Source organism: Bufo bufo, chromosome 3 (assembly GCF_905171765.1).
Source record: "Bufo bufo chromosome 3, aBufBuf1.1, whole genome shotgun sequence".
Lineage (NCBI taxonomy): Eukaryota > Metazoa > Chordata > Amphibia > Anura > Bufonidae > Bufo > Bufo bufo.
The window spans coordinates 670,653,778-670,668,267 of NC_053391.1; the positions used below are offsets into that span (position 1 = coordinate 670,653,778).

The 14,490-nt window shown below is 47.7% G+C and overlaps 1 protein-coding gene across 1 annotated transcript in view; it reads left to right on the top strand.

Moving 5' to 3' along the window:
• Positions 1-4,484: 4,484 nt before the first annotated feature.
• Positions 4,485-14,490, top strand: part of CHORDC1 (cysteine and histidine rich domain containing 1) — a 29,841-nt gene continuing 19,835 nt past the window's right edge. The window contains exons 1-5 of the mRNA XM_040426359.1: positions 4,485-4,691; positions 5,318-5,367; positions 5,454-5,510; positions 5,638-5,798; positions 10,599-10,702. Of these exons, the coding sequence (XP_040282293.1) occupies positions 4,628-4,691; positions 5,318-5,367; positions 5,454-5,510; positions 5,638-5,798; positions 10,599-10,702 (436 nt within the window). The 5' untranslated portion in view covers positions 4,485-4,627. The remainder of the gene's footprint in view (positions 4,692-5,317; positions 5,368-5,453; positions 5,511-5,637; positions 5,799-10,598; positions 10,703-14,490) is intronic.

The window sequence follows — 14,490 nt, forward strand, 5'->3', positions numbered from 1 at the left end:
CAATTGTCAGCGTGGATTTCTCCCTGTAAAAAAATTCTAATTTGCATGAAAATCCACAAGTGACACATTTCATTTCATGAGGAAAGGCAGAGAAATTTGTATGGAAATTCTGTTTGTGAGGCCTCCTGTACACAACTGTATCTGATTTGCGGTGCGCAAATCACGGATCCATAAAATACGTATGTGGTCCGTGTGCATCCCGCCATCTTCGTAAGAACCACTGTATAAATGGCTATTCATGTCTGCAAAACCGACAAGAATAGGACGTGTTCTATAATTTGCTGCCTGGCTGCACGGATGCAGACAGCACATGGATGACACCCGTGTGCTGTCCGTTTTATTTTTTTTTTTTTTGCAGACCCATAGAAATGAATGGATCAGTGTGTGATCAGCCAAAAATGCGTATCGGACATTGACCAAAAATATGGTCATGTGCATGAGGCCTAAACCCGCACCTGTGTACAGGTGGCCTAAGGGTAAGGCCACACGAGGCAGATAAATCTGCTGCAAAATCTTTCTTAGGCCTCATGCACACGACCGTTGTTGTGTTCCGTTCCGCAAAATGGGGTTCCGTTGTTCCGTGATCCGTTTTTGTTTCAGTGTCTCTTCCTTTATTTTTGGAGGATCACCAGACATGAAGGAAAGTAAAAAAAGTCGAAGTCAAGTTTGCCATGCAAATGATAGGAAAAAAACGGACGCGAACGCGCGGATGACAATCTTGTGTGCCTCCGCGTTTTTTCACGGTCCCATTGACTTGAATGGGTCCACCAACCGTTTTCCGTGAAAAAAAAAAAGGCCAGGTTATATTTTTTTGACGGACTGGAACCACGGATCACGGACGCGGATGACAAACGGTGCATTAGCCGCGTTTTCAACGGACCCATTGAAAATCAATGGGTCAGCAGAAAATCACGAAAAACGGAACAACGGACACGGAACACAACAACGGTCGTGTGCATGAGGCCTTAGACTGCTTGCAGACAAGCGTTTGTCATGCTCCAGACTCGCATCGCAGCTCCCGTCCTGACCTCCCAGCACTGCCGCGTCGTATTGCATTATATTGATTTATGATGCTATGTAACCCTTAGAGTTCTGGAATGTATTGGATAACAGTGACATAATGCTGTCAGTGTTATTCAATACATTCCAGAACTGTAAGGCCCCTTTCACACGAGCGAGTTTTCCGCGCGGGTGCGATGCGTGACGTGAACGCATTGCACCCGCACTGAATCCTGACCCATTCATTTCAATGGGTCTGTGTACATGAGCGTTGTTTTTCACGCATCACTTCTGAGAGAGGCGGCCGGAATAAAACTACGACATTTCCATCATGTATAACAGAAACCAGACGGATCCGTTATGTTTGGACATAGACTTCTGATATGACAGATCAAAACAAAATGCCGCTAAAGGCTTCAGTTTTGAATTACGTCTACGATTTCCATAATATACGGAACCTATAATGGAATGCCCTAACGCAATTGCGAAACCCGCCCTAACTTTTTTAATGGGCCCCGGCACATGTCGTAGTTTTATTCCGGCCGCCTCTCGGCATGCTTGCCGTGCTGCCGCTGGAACTCCGGCCCGCCCCCAACGTAGTCAATGGGGCCGGAGCGGTAGCCGGGGGCACGCGTGCACTAGCAGCAGCACGGATCTGACAGGCTGCTCACCCATCAGAACAGCCTGCTGTAGTTCCTTGCCGCTAGTGTGAAAGTACCCTTAGGAGTCCCTGCTCTGACTCCATATAGTGCTATGACCATGAAGGGGGTATCCCCAAGCATTATCAGTATGCCTGGGGGACACCCTTACCCTCTCTTTCTAGAGTGTTCCTGCTGGGATTTGAACTCACAACCTTCTACATTAAAGGCAAAAACCTTCACTACTGAGCTATTGAGCTCAATGCTAAGCTGTGATAGAAAAACCTCATAGTAGTTTCTCATGTATTAAGTATACAGCAGAAGTATTTTTTTTTTGTAATTGTAAAAAAAATGTATGGCACCAAATAAATGTGTCATTACTAAAAAATAAATATATAAAATCATACCTCTGATATATATGAATGCATAATATGTGAGGAACTACTACTTTTTTACTCAGAATATAGTAACAGCAATTTAACATGAAGCTCTATAGCTCTGTGGTTAAGGTTCTTGTCTGAACAGATAGCTGTGAGTTCAAATCCCAGCAGAATCCTTTAAGGGTACTGTCACACTAGCGTTATTATTTTCCGGCGCTGAGTTCCGTCCTAGGGGCTCAATACCGGAAAAGAACTGATCAGTTTTATCCCCATGCCTTCTGAATGGAGAGAAATCCGTTCAGGATGTCTTCAGTTCAGTCACTGGACGGCGTTTTGGACGGAGGAAATACCGCAGCATGCTTCGGTATTATCTCCTTCCAAAATTCCGGATCAGTTGCCGGAATGCCAAATCCGGCATCAATTTACATTGAAATGTATTAGTGCCGGATCCGGCATTAAAAATACTGCAATGCCGGATGCATGCGCAGACCGGTAAAAATGTGAAAAAAAAAATTAGAAATGGATCCGTTTGTCCATATGACAAACGGAGAGAAGGATCCGTTCTTGCAATGCATTTGTGAGACGGATCCGTCTACAAATGCTGTTCGTTTGCAAGCAGATTGCCGGATCCGGCAGGCAGTTCCGGCGATGGGACTGCTTGGCGAATCACTCTGCCGCAAGTGTGAAAGTAGCCTAAAAAATAGAGGATAAAAAAAACTTAAATAGAAACACCAACCTTTTTAATTTGTGTAACTATAATGTTTTGTTGGGAAACCCTAACAGAACCCCTGCTCCCCGGTGACCCCCATAACTTTTTTCTATAGTTATGTCTGCGGAGATGTATGGGGGTTCATTTGAGGGAAATCTGTCTCTTTTTTGACCATACCATTTTGGGGTGTGATGACTTGATCACTTTTTATTAAATTTTCTTGGGAGATAAAGTGATGAAAAAAACAGCAATTCAGCCTTTTTTTTGGGGGGGGGGGGGGGGGGAAGTGGGGTGATTTAACTTTTTAATTTTTTTTTATATTTTCTAAACTTTTTTTTTAAATTACTTTTCATCAGATTGCAACTTATATATGGATAATGGAAATTGCTCCATTAGGCTACTTTCACACTGGCGTTTCTGGCCCAAAACGGATCAGTTCAGCCCCAATGCATTCTGAATGGATAAGGATCCGTTCAGAATGCATCAGTTTGGCTGCGTTTGGTCTCCGTTGCGTTTTTTTAGACGGTCACTAAAACGCAGCTTGCAGCCTTTTGATGTCCGCCTGACGATGCGCAGCCAAACGGATCCGTCCTGACTGACAATGGGGACGGATCCGTTTTTTAATGACACAATATGGTGCAATTGAAAACGGATCCGTCCCTCATTGACTTTCAATGTCAGTCAAGACAGATCCGTTTTGACTTAGACTTTTTTTTTTGGAATGAATAATGCAAACTGATCAGTTATGAACGGATACAAGCGTTTGCATTATCGGTGCGGATCCGTCTGTGCAGATACAAGACGGATCCGCACCAAACGCGAGCGTGAAATCACTATATCACAGTTTAGTGCTGCCACCTAGTGGCCTGAACTGGGATATACTAACAATGAGCCTGGAAGCCTAGTACAGGCTGCGGCTCATTTTTAATACAGGGTGCTTTCCCCGATCTCCGCTGGGGGAAGGCTGCGCTTCAGTTTTTCGCAGATGCCGTGGTGACATTTGACCGATGCCACAAGGGGGCCCACTGAGATTTATCGCCCAAGGGCCCACATGAACCTGGAGCCGGCCCTGCCCCCTAAGTTCCTATGGAACCCTGCCATAGGAACTAATGTGCGGCATCCTCGTATCACTCCGGACAGGGGCTCATTGATCCAGAGGGAGCTGGAGAATGGTGCACTCACGGTTTTTATCCTCACATTTGACCACGGCATCTAAAAGGTTAAAAGTCCACCATCGCAGACATTACCCCGCCGCGCTGCACGACGCCTATTAGCGCACGCTCCACAGTGCATGCACGTAAACGTCGCGCGGTCGCATTAACCAAGCCCTTTTGCAACCTGACTTCATTTGTTTCAATTTTTAGCGCACTGCAGGAATTAAAAGTCAGTTGCAAAAGTATTCACACCCTCTGAAACCGTTGTAGACTTCCAGACTTCTTCTCACACTGACACCACACGGCTCTCATAAGGAGCTCCGCTCCACTGACAGAGCCCAGCAGCAGCCTTCACAGCCGCACGTCCAGCGCCACGCATGCGCTTTAGAGCCCAGCGGCAGCCTTCACAGCCGCCCGTCCGGCGCCACGCATGCGCCTTAGAGCCCAGCGGCAGCCTTCACAGCCGCCCGTCCAGCGCCACGCATGCGGCTTAGAGCCCAGCAGCCCTCACAGCCGCCCGACCAGCGCCACGCATGCGCCTTAAAGACGCTGTGCTGCGGCTGTCCTCCGAGCATGCGCAGTAGTTCCGAGTCCTCGGCGGGCGCATGCGCGGAAGGTTCGCGAAAGTTCCCGAGTGCTAAACGGCGTTTTTCCGGAAGGAGTGTGAGCGGTGTGTGTGTACACGTCCTGGGAGCTCTCGTCCTCTCGCTGCGGTTCCTGTGTCACCCGTGCCTGCTGCTCGTCGCCATGTCCATGCTGTGCTACAACCGGGGCTGCGGCCAGCGCTACGACGCCGAGACCAACACGGACGGTGAGAGGCTGACGTCCGGTACCGCGCTTGTTCTGAACTGTACCCTACACGAACAGCTTTATATCGAGGCCTCATATGCGTATTACAAGGGGTGCAGTACCCGCCTAGTACTGAGGGGGCGCTGTATACTCTTCTAGCAGTAGTTTATAAGGTGTTAATGGACCACGTTACACGCGTGTGATTTTTTTTGCACACGCATAATCGGTGCCACCGGGTGGTCCAGGTCCTAGACGGGGGCTATACGACGACCTAGGCTGTGGTGTAGCACACCCTGCGTCACAGGTAACGTAAGCGGATGGCGTGGCGTTGGTGATCGGCGACGGGCACTGCGCACGTGTGGCTCTCCATTCACCGCATTTGTGGCAAATCCTAAACTGACAAGTCGAGAGCGAGAGGGCTGTTTGACGTCCGTGGAAAAAATCTGGTCGCGTTTCATCCTCAAAGATCAGTCCGACCCCCGATTCCCTGATATATCGTACGACGCGGCCTGGCTGTCACTCTGCAGAACTACAACTTCCAACATACCCTGGCGGTCGGACTACTAGGAGTTGTAGTTCTGCAACCGCTGAAGTAACAGGACGTGCAGATCTAGGAATATCTGGAGTAACTTTCTTCTTGTCTTGTAGGTTCCTGCACCCATCACCCGGGGGTCCCCGTCTTTCATGACGCTCTGAAGGTAGGTGTGAGGCTTATGTTATAGCGAGGCTCTTGTTAGATTACTGTGGCGAGCGGCCGTGTGTAACTTGTCTCTGTGGTCCTCAGGGCTGGTCGTGCTGCAAGAGGCGGACGACGGATTTCTCCGATTTCCTCAGTATTGCGGTACGTGTTTTCGGAGCGGGCCTATAGAAGTCCTCCTGGACAGACAGACGGACACAACAGGGCGACGGACCTCGGCGGAAGCATCGTGTGTAAGACTACTGAGTGCTGTCTCTCACTGTGGTTGCAGGGCTGCACTAAGGGTTTACACAGCAACGAGAAGCCCCCCGAACCCGTGAAGCCGGAGGTGAAGACCACGTCGGAAAAGAAAGAGCTGGCCGACCTGAAGCCAAAGTTTGATGAACGCATCATCCAAGCACCAAAGCCTATAGAATGCATAAAGAGACCCAGGTGAGTGCGGGGGGCAGCACGTAATGCCACGTTTGTCCTCTAGTGGACGCTGTGGGGTCTATACTCCAGGACAGGGGGATGTCCCTGCACAGCGCCCAGTGGTCAGTGTCAGAATGTATAGGGACAAATGACAAGGGAATAGTCACGCCCAGTTAGTAATTCATTTCCAGGAGGATTAACAGAGGAACCATAAGAACAGAATTGGGGCTCATGCACACAACCGTATACCGAACCATTCATTTCAATGGGTCCGCAAAAAAAACGGAATGCATTCTGTTTCCGTATGTCCGTATTTCCATTCCGCAAAAAAATAGAACATGTCCAATTATTGTCCGCATTACGGACAAGGATAGTACGGTTCTATTAGGGGCTGGCTGTTCCGTTCCGTTTTCTCTATATGGCAGACTATTTGCGGCGTGAGGCAGCCATCCAGTAAATGTTTTTTGTTATTTTTTTCTTTTTACCTAGGTGACGTATCGCTTTCAGATGGCATCTGTTGTGGCATTCATTAGATATATCAGGGCTCCAGATGGCGACCAAAATGGTCGCCAATGCTACTTAGAATTTACAAATGACGACAAGACTTTTTAGTCTTGTCGCCATTTGCGTCTAGACCCGCCGCCGCAGCTCTGCAGTTGAATACAGCGGCGGGCACCGGAGATGATAGTTCTCTGCCCCGCCGCCGATGTTCTTCTCAGCAGCGCAGTGGAGGAGGAGTCTCTCCCTCCCCCCCTGTGCCGCCGCCAATAAGAGGAGAGACCGGAGGGGGAGGGGAGGGGCTGTGGACACTGCGCCACCAATGTTTATTATACTGGGGTGTATATAATGTTCATTATATTGACCTTCTACTAAGCATTCTGTATTCAGAATGCTATTATTTTCCCTTATAACCATCTTATAAGGGAAAATAATAATGATCGGGTCTCCATCCCGATTGTCTCCTAGCAACCGTGTGAAAAGAGCACCGCATCCGCACTTGCTTGCGATTTTCACGTGGCCCCATTAACTTCTATGGGGCCTGCGGTGCGTGAAAAAAGAAACAACATAGAGCATGCTGCGATTTTCACGCAACGCACAAGTGATGCGTGAAAATCACCGCTCATGTGCACAGCCCCATAGAAGTGAATGGGTCCGGATTTAGTGCGGCTGCAATGCGTTCACCTCAAGCATTGCACCCGCGCAGAAATCTCGCCCGTGTGAAAGGGGCCTAAGGGTGAATAGGACGTAATAGTAAGTAAAAAATAAAAAAAACACAAACACTAAGGCCTCTTTCACAAGGGCGTTGCGGGAAAAGGTGCGGGTGCGTTGTGGGAACAATTTTTTTTCCGCGCGAGTGCAAAACATTGTAATGCGTTTTGCACTCGCGTGAGAAAAATCGCGCATGTTTGGTACCCGAACTTCTTCACAAAGTTCGGGCTTGGGATCGGTGTTCTGTAGATTGTATTATTTTCCCTTATAACTTGGTTATAAGGGAAAATAATAGCATTCTGAATACAGAATGCATAGTAAAACAGCGCTGGAGGGGTTAAAAAAAAATAAAAAATTAAACTCACCTTAGTCCACTTGATCGCGCTGCCGGCATCTTTTCTGTCTCCTCCTTTGCTGATTGCAGGAAAAGGACCTGTGGTGACGTCACTCCGGTCATCACATGGTCCATCACATGATCCATCACCATGGTAAAAGATCATGTGACGGACCATGTGATGACCGGAGTGACGTCACCACAGGTCCTTTTCCTGCACACAGCTAAGAGGAAGACAGAAGAGATGTGACTGAAAGCATTTGTGAGACGCATGCGGATCCGTCTCACAAATGCATTGCAAGGATGGATCCGTCTCTCCGCTTGTCATGCGGACAGACGGATCCGTCTTGTATCTTTTTACACATTTTTACCGGTTTACACATTCGGTATTTTGAATGCCAGATCTGGCACTTATACATTCCTATAGGGAAAAATGCCGGATCCGGCATTCAGGCAAGTCTTCAGTTCTTTTCGCCGGAGATAAAATCGTAGCATGCTGCGGTTTTCTCTTTTGCCTGATCAGTCAAAAAGACTGAACTGAAGACATCCTGATGCATCCTGAGCGGATTGCTCTCCATTCAGAATGCATGGGGATATACCTGATCAGTTATTTTCCGGTATAGAGCCCCTAGGACGGAACTCAGTGCCGAAAAAGGATAACGCTAATGTGACAGTACTCTAAAATATTAAGTTTAAATCCCCGCTTTCCTAATTTTACATATAAAATATATAAACAATAAATAAATAAACATATTACATAGCGCTGCGTCCGAAAAGTCCAAACTATTAAATTATTAAAAAATATCTCCTATGCGGTGAGCATTCGCCATTTTTTAATCACCTTGTCACCCCAAAAAATAGGATAGGACTGTTCTATTATGGGCCGAACGTTTCATAAAATCATAAAATGCACGCGGCTTTTTTTTTTTTTTTTTTACATTTTAAATTTTTTTTTGGCAGTATTGAGTATCGCAATACTTTTTTATGGTGACGAAAGCGAATCAAAATTTTGGTATCAAAACAACCCTACACCGATCTGATCGGCGTAGCGTTGTCACGATACCAAAATTTTGATTCGGTTTCGATTTGGCGACTAAAAATTTCAGTTCAGTTGCCAATGGCTACTAGGTATTTTTTTTTTTTTTTAGTCTGGAGCACTGCATATGCCCTCCGTGTTTTTATTTATTTATTTATTTTTCCTCGTGTGTAACATCTTGCTCTGAACAGCTCATCTGGAGAAAGTCAGGGCTGTCACGATACCAAAATTTTGATTTGATTTCGATACCATAAAAAAAGTATTGCGATACTCGATACCACGCGAAAAAAAAAAATAACGCCAAAAAACCTGCACGCTTTCTGCATTTTATGGAATGTCCGGCCCATAATAGAACAGTCCTCTCCTATTTTTTTTGGAGGGGGGACAAGGTGACTAAAAATGGCAAATCATGTGGTTTAAATTGTTTTTTTTTTCTGTTACTGCGTTGATCACATACAATTTTTTTTATATTTTAATAGTTCTCACTTTTTCAGGCGTTGTCCTTGTCCTATTCACCCTGATAGATCTTTATTAGGGTGAATAGGACTTCACAGTCTCCCTGCTGCCCTGTGCACAGTACACACAGCAGCAGGGAGGTTACCATGGCAGCCAGCAGCAGGGAGGTTACCATGGCAGCCAGGGCTTCAGCTTCAGTAGTGTCCTGGCTGCCATGGTAACCGATCGGAGCCCCAGGATTACACTGCTGGGGCTCAGAAGCTGCCACTGCCACCAATGAAGATGGGGGGAGGGGACCCTGTGGCCACTGCCACCAATGGTTATAATTAACACATTAATTCAAGTGTAGGCTGTGGGTGCCGGCAGCGGTATCACATACCTGGCACCCGGCCTCTATGACATGGCGCTGTGATCCCCGTCAATTAAGGCTACTTTCACACTAGCGTTTTAGTTTTCCGGTATTGAGATTTGTCATAGGGGCTCAATAGCGGAAGAAAACGCTTCAGTTCTGTCCCCATTTATTGTCAATGGGGACAAAACTGAACAGAACGGAATGCTCCAAAATGTATTCCGTTCCGTTCTCATACCGGAGAGCAGCAGCATGCTGCAGTTTGCTTTCCGTCCCGGGATGCGGAGCAAAACGGATCAGTCTAACAATAGAAAACGTATCCGTCCTCCATTGACTTTCAGTGGTGTTCATGACGGATCCGTCTTGGGTATGTTACAGATAATACAACCGGATCCGTTCATAACAGATGCGGATGGTTGTATTATCAGTAACGGAAGCGTTTTTGCTGGATCCTAACCCCTCAGGTGTGACACCTGAAGAGTTAATTGCCGCGGATCGCCCTGCCCTGTTGTTGAGGCAGGATATGTGATACCGCCGCCGGCACCCACAGCCTACACTTGAATTAATGTGTTTTATATTCATTGGTGGCCACAGCCGCTCCCCCTCCTCCTCCCTGCTATCTCCCCATTGGTGGCCACAGCCCCTCCCCTCCTCCTCCCTGCTTTCTCCCCATTGGTGGCCACAGCCGCTCCCCCTCCTCCTCCCGGCTATCTCCCCATTGGTGGCCACAGCCGCTCCCCCTCCTCCTCCCGGCTATCTCCCCATTGGTGGCCACAGCCGCTCCCCCTCCTCCTCCCGGCTATCTCCCCATTGGTGGCCACAGCCGCTCCCCCTCCTCCTCCCTGCTATCTCCCCATTGGTGGCCACAGCCGCTCCCCCTCCTCCTCCCTGCTATCTCCCCATTGGTGGCCACAGCTGCTCCCCCTCCTCCTCCCAGCTTTCTCCCCATTGGTGGCCACAGCCCCTCCTCCTCCCGGCTATCTCCCCATTGGTGGCCACAGCCGCTCCCCTTCCTCCTCCCTGCTATCTCCCCATTGGTGGCCACAGCCGCTCCCCCTCCTCCTCCCTGCTATCTCCTTATTGGTGGCCACAGCCGCTCCCCCTCCTCCTCCCTGCTATCTCCCCATTGGTGGCCACAGCCGCTCCCCCGGCTATCTCCCCATTGGTGGCCACAGCCGCTCCCCCTCCTCCTCCCTGCTATCTCCCCATTGGTGGCGGCTGTGTCAGCGGTGGGGGGGCGGGGGACTTCCTCCTTCTCCCCTGTGCTGCTGAAGAGAACATGGCGCGCGCTGAGAGCCATGCCATGTTCTCTAACTGATACTAGTATCGTTAAATAGTAAAACCCGGTATCGGCTCGATCCGGGTCTAAAAGTATCGATTGAGTATTTCGATACCCGGTGCGCCTCACATACAATCCATTCTTTTCTTGTGTTTTAGCGCGGACGAGCCTTTAACTCTGTTACAGCTGAAGGTGTCGGCGTCTTTGAAGCAAGCACTGGATAAGCTGAAAGTCTCCTCAGAAACTGAACAGACGGTAGCAGGTAATGGTGCTAGTGTACCCCAGGGAGGGCTCATTCACATGACTGCCGATACATAGGCCATGTGTTGGCGGCCCCCCCGATCCGAGCTGACTGCATCATAGTAATTTATTATAAAGTGCTGTACTGCCATGATGATGAGCGCGCAGCGCAATAGATCCGCGATCAGACAGACACTCGCTGTATCATAAATTACTATGATGCTGGTAGTTCGGGTAAGGGGAGCCGTGGTCGGTCCAGGATATGTCGCCAACACACGGCTCATCTATCCCGGACCGAGCGCCACCACTGGAGAAGTTAAGCGTTGCACAGTGCCTATACTCGTCAGTGTAATGCAGGACACGTCTTCCAGAGACGCCCTTTGTAGCCGTTCCCCATTCTGACCAAGAGATGAGAATCCTGAACAGAAGACCCCCATCTATTAACTGTGAGACCCCTAAAAAAGTGCTCATATCCATCTGAACCCAGTGTCCTAAGTCATCTGCCTTTTGGCTTACAATGGGGAGGGGGCATTTGCATTTTTTTATTATTATTATTATTATTATTATTATTTATATATATTTAATTTTGTATTTTTTTTCTGTATTGAATAGTGAGCTACTTTTTTCAGATTTTCTAGCTTTATAAAAATTTTACAGCATACACAATATATAAACACCCCCTCCCCCACAAAACTCTGGCTTTGATTTCCCCCTGGTAACCATTTTTTCATTTTTTTTTTTTCATTTTTTTTTCTTTCCTGTAATGTAATTTAAATCCCCTTTCTCCATATTCTTGACTGTGTTTTCCAATCTTTTGCAGAGGTCGGTGTTCCTACTCGGTATAATCGACCTAGAGTCATTGTAGTTCGGTCAGCAGCTTCCTTTTCAGTAATCCTAGCCCCGAGCTGACCCCGTCTGTGTACTCCAACACTACAATTAAAGGGGTTGTCCCATCTTAGACAGTGGGGGCATATCGCTAGGATATGGCCCCCATTGTCTGATAGGTGCGGGTCCCACCTCTGGGACCAGAACCTACAAGGAGAACGGTGCGGAGAAAGTTGAGGAGGGCGCACCGTGCATGCGCAGCCGCCCTCCATTCATTTTTATGGAGCCGCCGAAAATAGCCGAGCGCTGGCTCGGCTATTTCCGTCGGCTCCATAGAAATGAATGGGAGCGGTGGCCGCGCATGCGCGGTGCGCTCCCATTTACGTCAGTGAGAGAGGCGGGGGGAGCTGCGCCTGGTGGTGGACGGACCCCGGGAAACCCAGGGTCCTCCAGCCACAACTCTCCCCGGCTCCGTTCTCCTTGTAGGTGCGGGTCCCACCTATCAGACAATGGGGGCATAGCCTAGCGATATGCCCCCATTGTCTAAGATGGCAAAACCCCTTTAAAGGATTTTTCTTCAGTCTTATATCTGATTTATAATTAAACCAATTTGCTCTCAGTATCGATATCTTTTGGGGAATTTCTATAAGGTCAGCATCGTGTGGATGACGTTTTTTTGCAGGGAGCATTTTTATTAGGCCTCCTGCACACGGCCGTTTTTTTTTTCCCGTTTACTGGCCGTTTTTTGCGTTCCGTATACGGAACCATTCATTTCAATGGTTCCGCAAAAAAAACGGAATGTACTCCGTATGCATTCCGTTTCCGTATTTCCGTTTTTCCGTTCCGTTTTAACATAGAACATGTCCTATTATTGCCCGCAAATCACGTTCAGTGGCTCCATTCAAGTCAATGGGTCCGCAAAAAAACGGAACACATACGGAAATGCATCCGTATGTCTTCCGTTTCCGTTCCGTTTTTTGCTGAACCATCTATTGAAAATGTTATGCCCAGCCCAATTTTATCTATGTAATTACTGTATACTGTATATGCCATACGGAAAAAACGGAACAGAAATGGAAACACAACGGAAACAAAAAACGGAACAACGGATCCGTGAAAAACGGACCGCAAAACACTGAAAAATCCAAACGGTCGTGTGCAATAGGCCTTAGGCATGAAAGTATTTAAAGGGCTTTTCCACCTTTTTCTTGCTGATGATCTATTATTTGGCTAGGTCATCAGCATCTGATCGGTGGGGGTCTAAAATCCAGGACCCTCGCCGATCAGCTGTTTGAGAAGACAGTAGTGTCGCAGCCAGTGATGTCACAAGTATGTCACATGGCCTGGGCGCCGCTTAGCCCTATTCACTTGAATGGGCAGCACGGTGGCTCAGTGGTTAGCACTGGTGCCTTGCAGCGCTGGGGTCCTAGGTCCTAGTTTGTATGTTCTCCCCGTGTTTGCGGGGGTTTCCTCCAGGTTCTCCGGTTTCCTCCCGCACTCCAAAGACATCTGATAGGGAACTTAGATTGTGAGCCCCACTGGGGACAGTATGATGCTAATGTCTGTAAAACGCTGCGGAATATAGTAGTGCTATATAAGTGCATAAAATAAACCCACATTTTTTTGTTGCATCTTCAAAATATATTCACCCTTAAGGCTGGGTTCACACGAGCGGATGCCGTGCGTGGCATCCGCTCCGTGAAAGAGTGCCAAGACCCGATGCAGACTGCAGAGGCACGGAGCATTAACATGACTGATAATGCTCCGTGCCTCTCTGTGACCTCTTTACTACGAAATCACAGTGAGAAAGTTGTCACTGTGATTTCGTAGTAAAGAGGTCACAGAGAGGCACGGAGCATTATCAGTCATGTCAGTGCTCCGTGCCTCTGCTGTCTGCATCGGGTCTTGGCTGTCATTCACGGAGCGGATGTCACGCACGGCATCCGCTCGTGTGAACCCAGCCTAAGAGTTCTGTCTCAGTAGTACCCCGCTTCCATTGACATAAATGTGTTCACCAATTCACCCAAACCCAGACTTTTTACTCAATAAAGTGTAGCAACTGTTCAGAAATATACTAAAATGCAAAAGAAAACTGGAAAAGAAAACCCCCTTCGCTGCGACCGTGTATTTTTTATTTTTTTTGTTTGTTTTGTATGATCCTTATTTTCTTTCCTTGCACAGTAATCTGATTGGTTGTGGCCTGTAACAGTGGGAAGACTGAGCGTGGCAGCTTTTTGGGGGGGGGGGGGGGGGGAATTCTATATCTTTGGCAACAATAACCTCTTTATCTAAGTAGTACGTGAGACCCTCGATATGAGAAGCTGTTTCCAGGTCCTCCACACAACCATCTACATTAGTGGTAGAATCGCACCATAGCCGGCGGGTTTCTAAATAGTGATCAAAAAGTCACACACCCCTCAAAATGGTATCAATAAAAACTACAAATAACCCAACAAAAAATGAGCCCTCACACCGCTCCGTGGAAATATGAAAAAGTTATGGAGGTCAGAATAAGGGTCCATTCACACGTCCGTATTGCGGATCCGCAATACACCCGGCCAGCACCCCCCCCCCACAGAACTGCCTATTTTTAAATGCAATTGCGGACAAGAATAGGACATGTTCTATTTTTTTTTTTTTACGGAGCCACGGACTGTGGAAGTTCAGGGCCGCTGTCCGCATCCATTCCTGCCATTCCGGATAATTGCAGAACGGGGGCGGACACATTCTACTGACGTGTGAATAGACCCTTAGTCGATGCAAAGAAACATTTGTATCCAAAATTAGTATATATTTTTTTTGTTTTATGTATTAAAATACAAGAAAAACTATATAAATGTGGTATTGCTGTAATCTAATCGCACTGACCGGAGAATGAAGAGAAAAACAAAACCCATAAAACTGGTGGTGTAATTGTGTTTTGTTTTTTTTGTTTTTTTTCTTCAATTTCTACCCTCCGACTTAGGGCTCATGCAAACATATTTT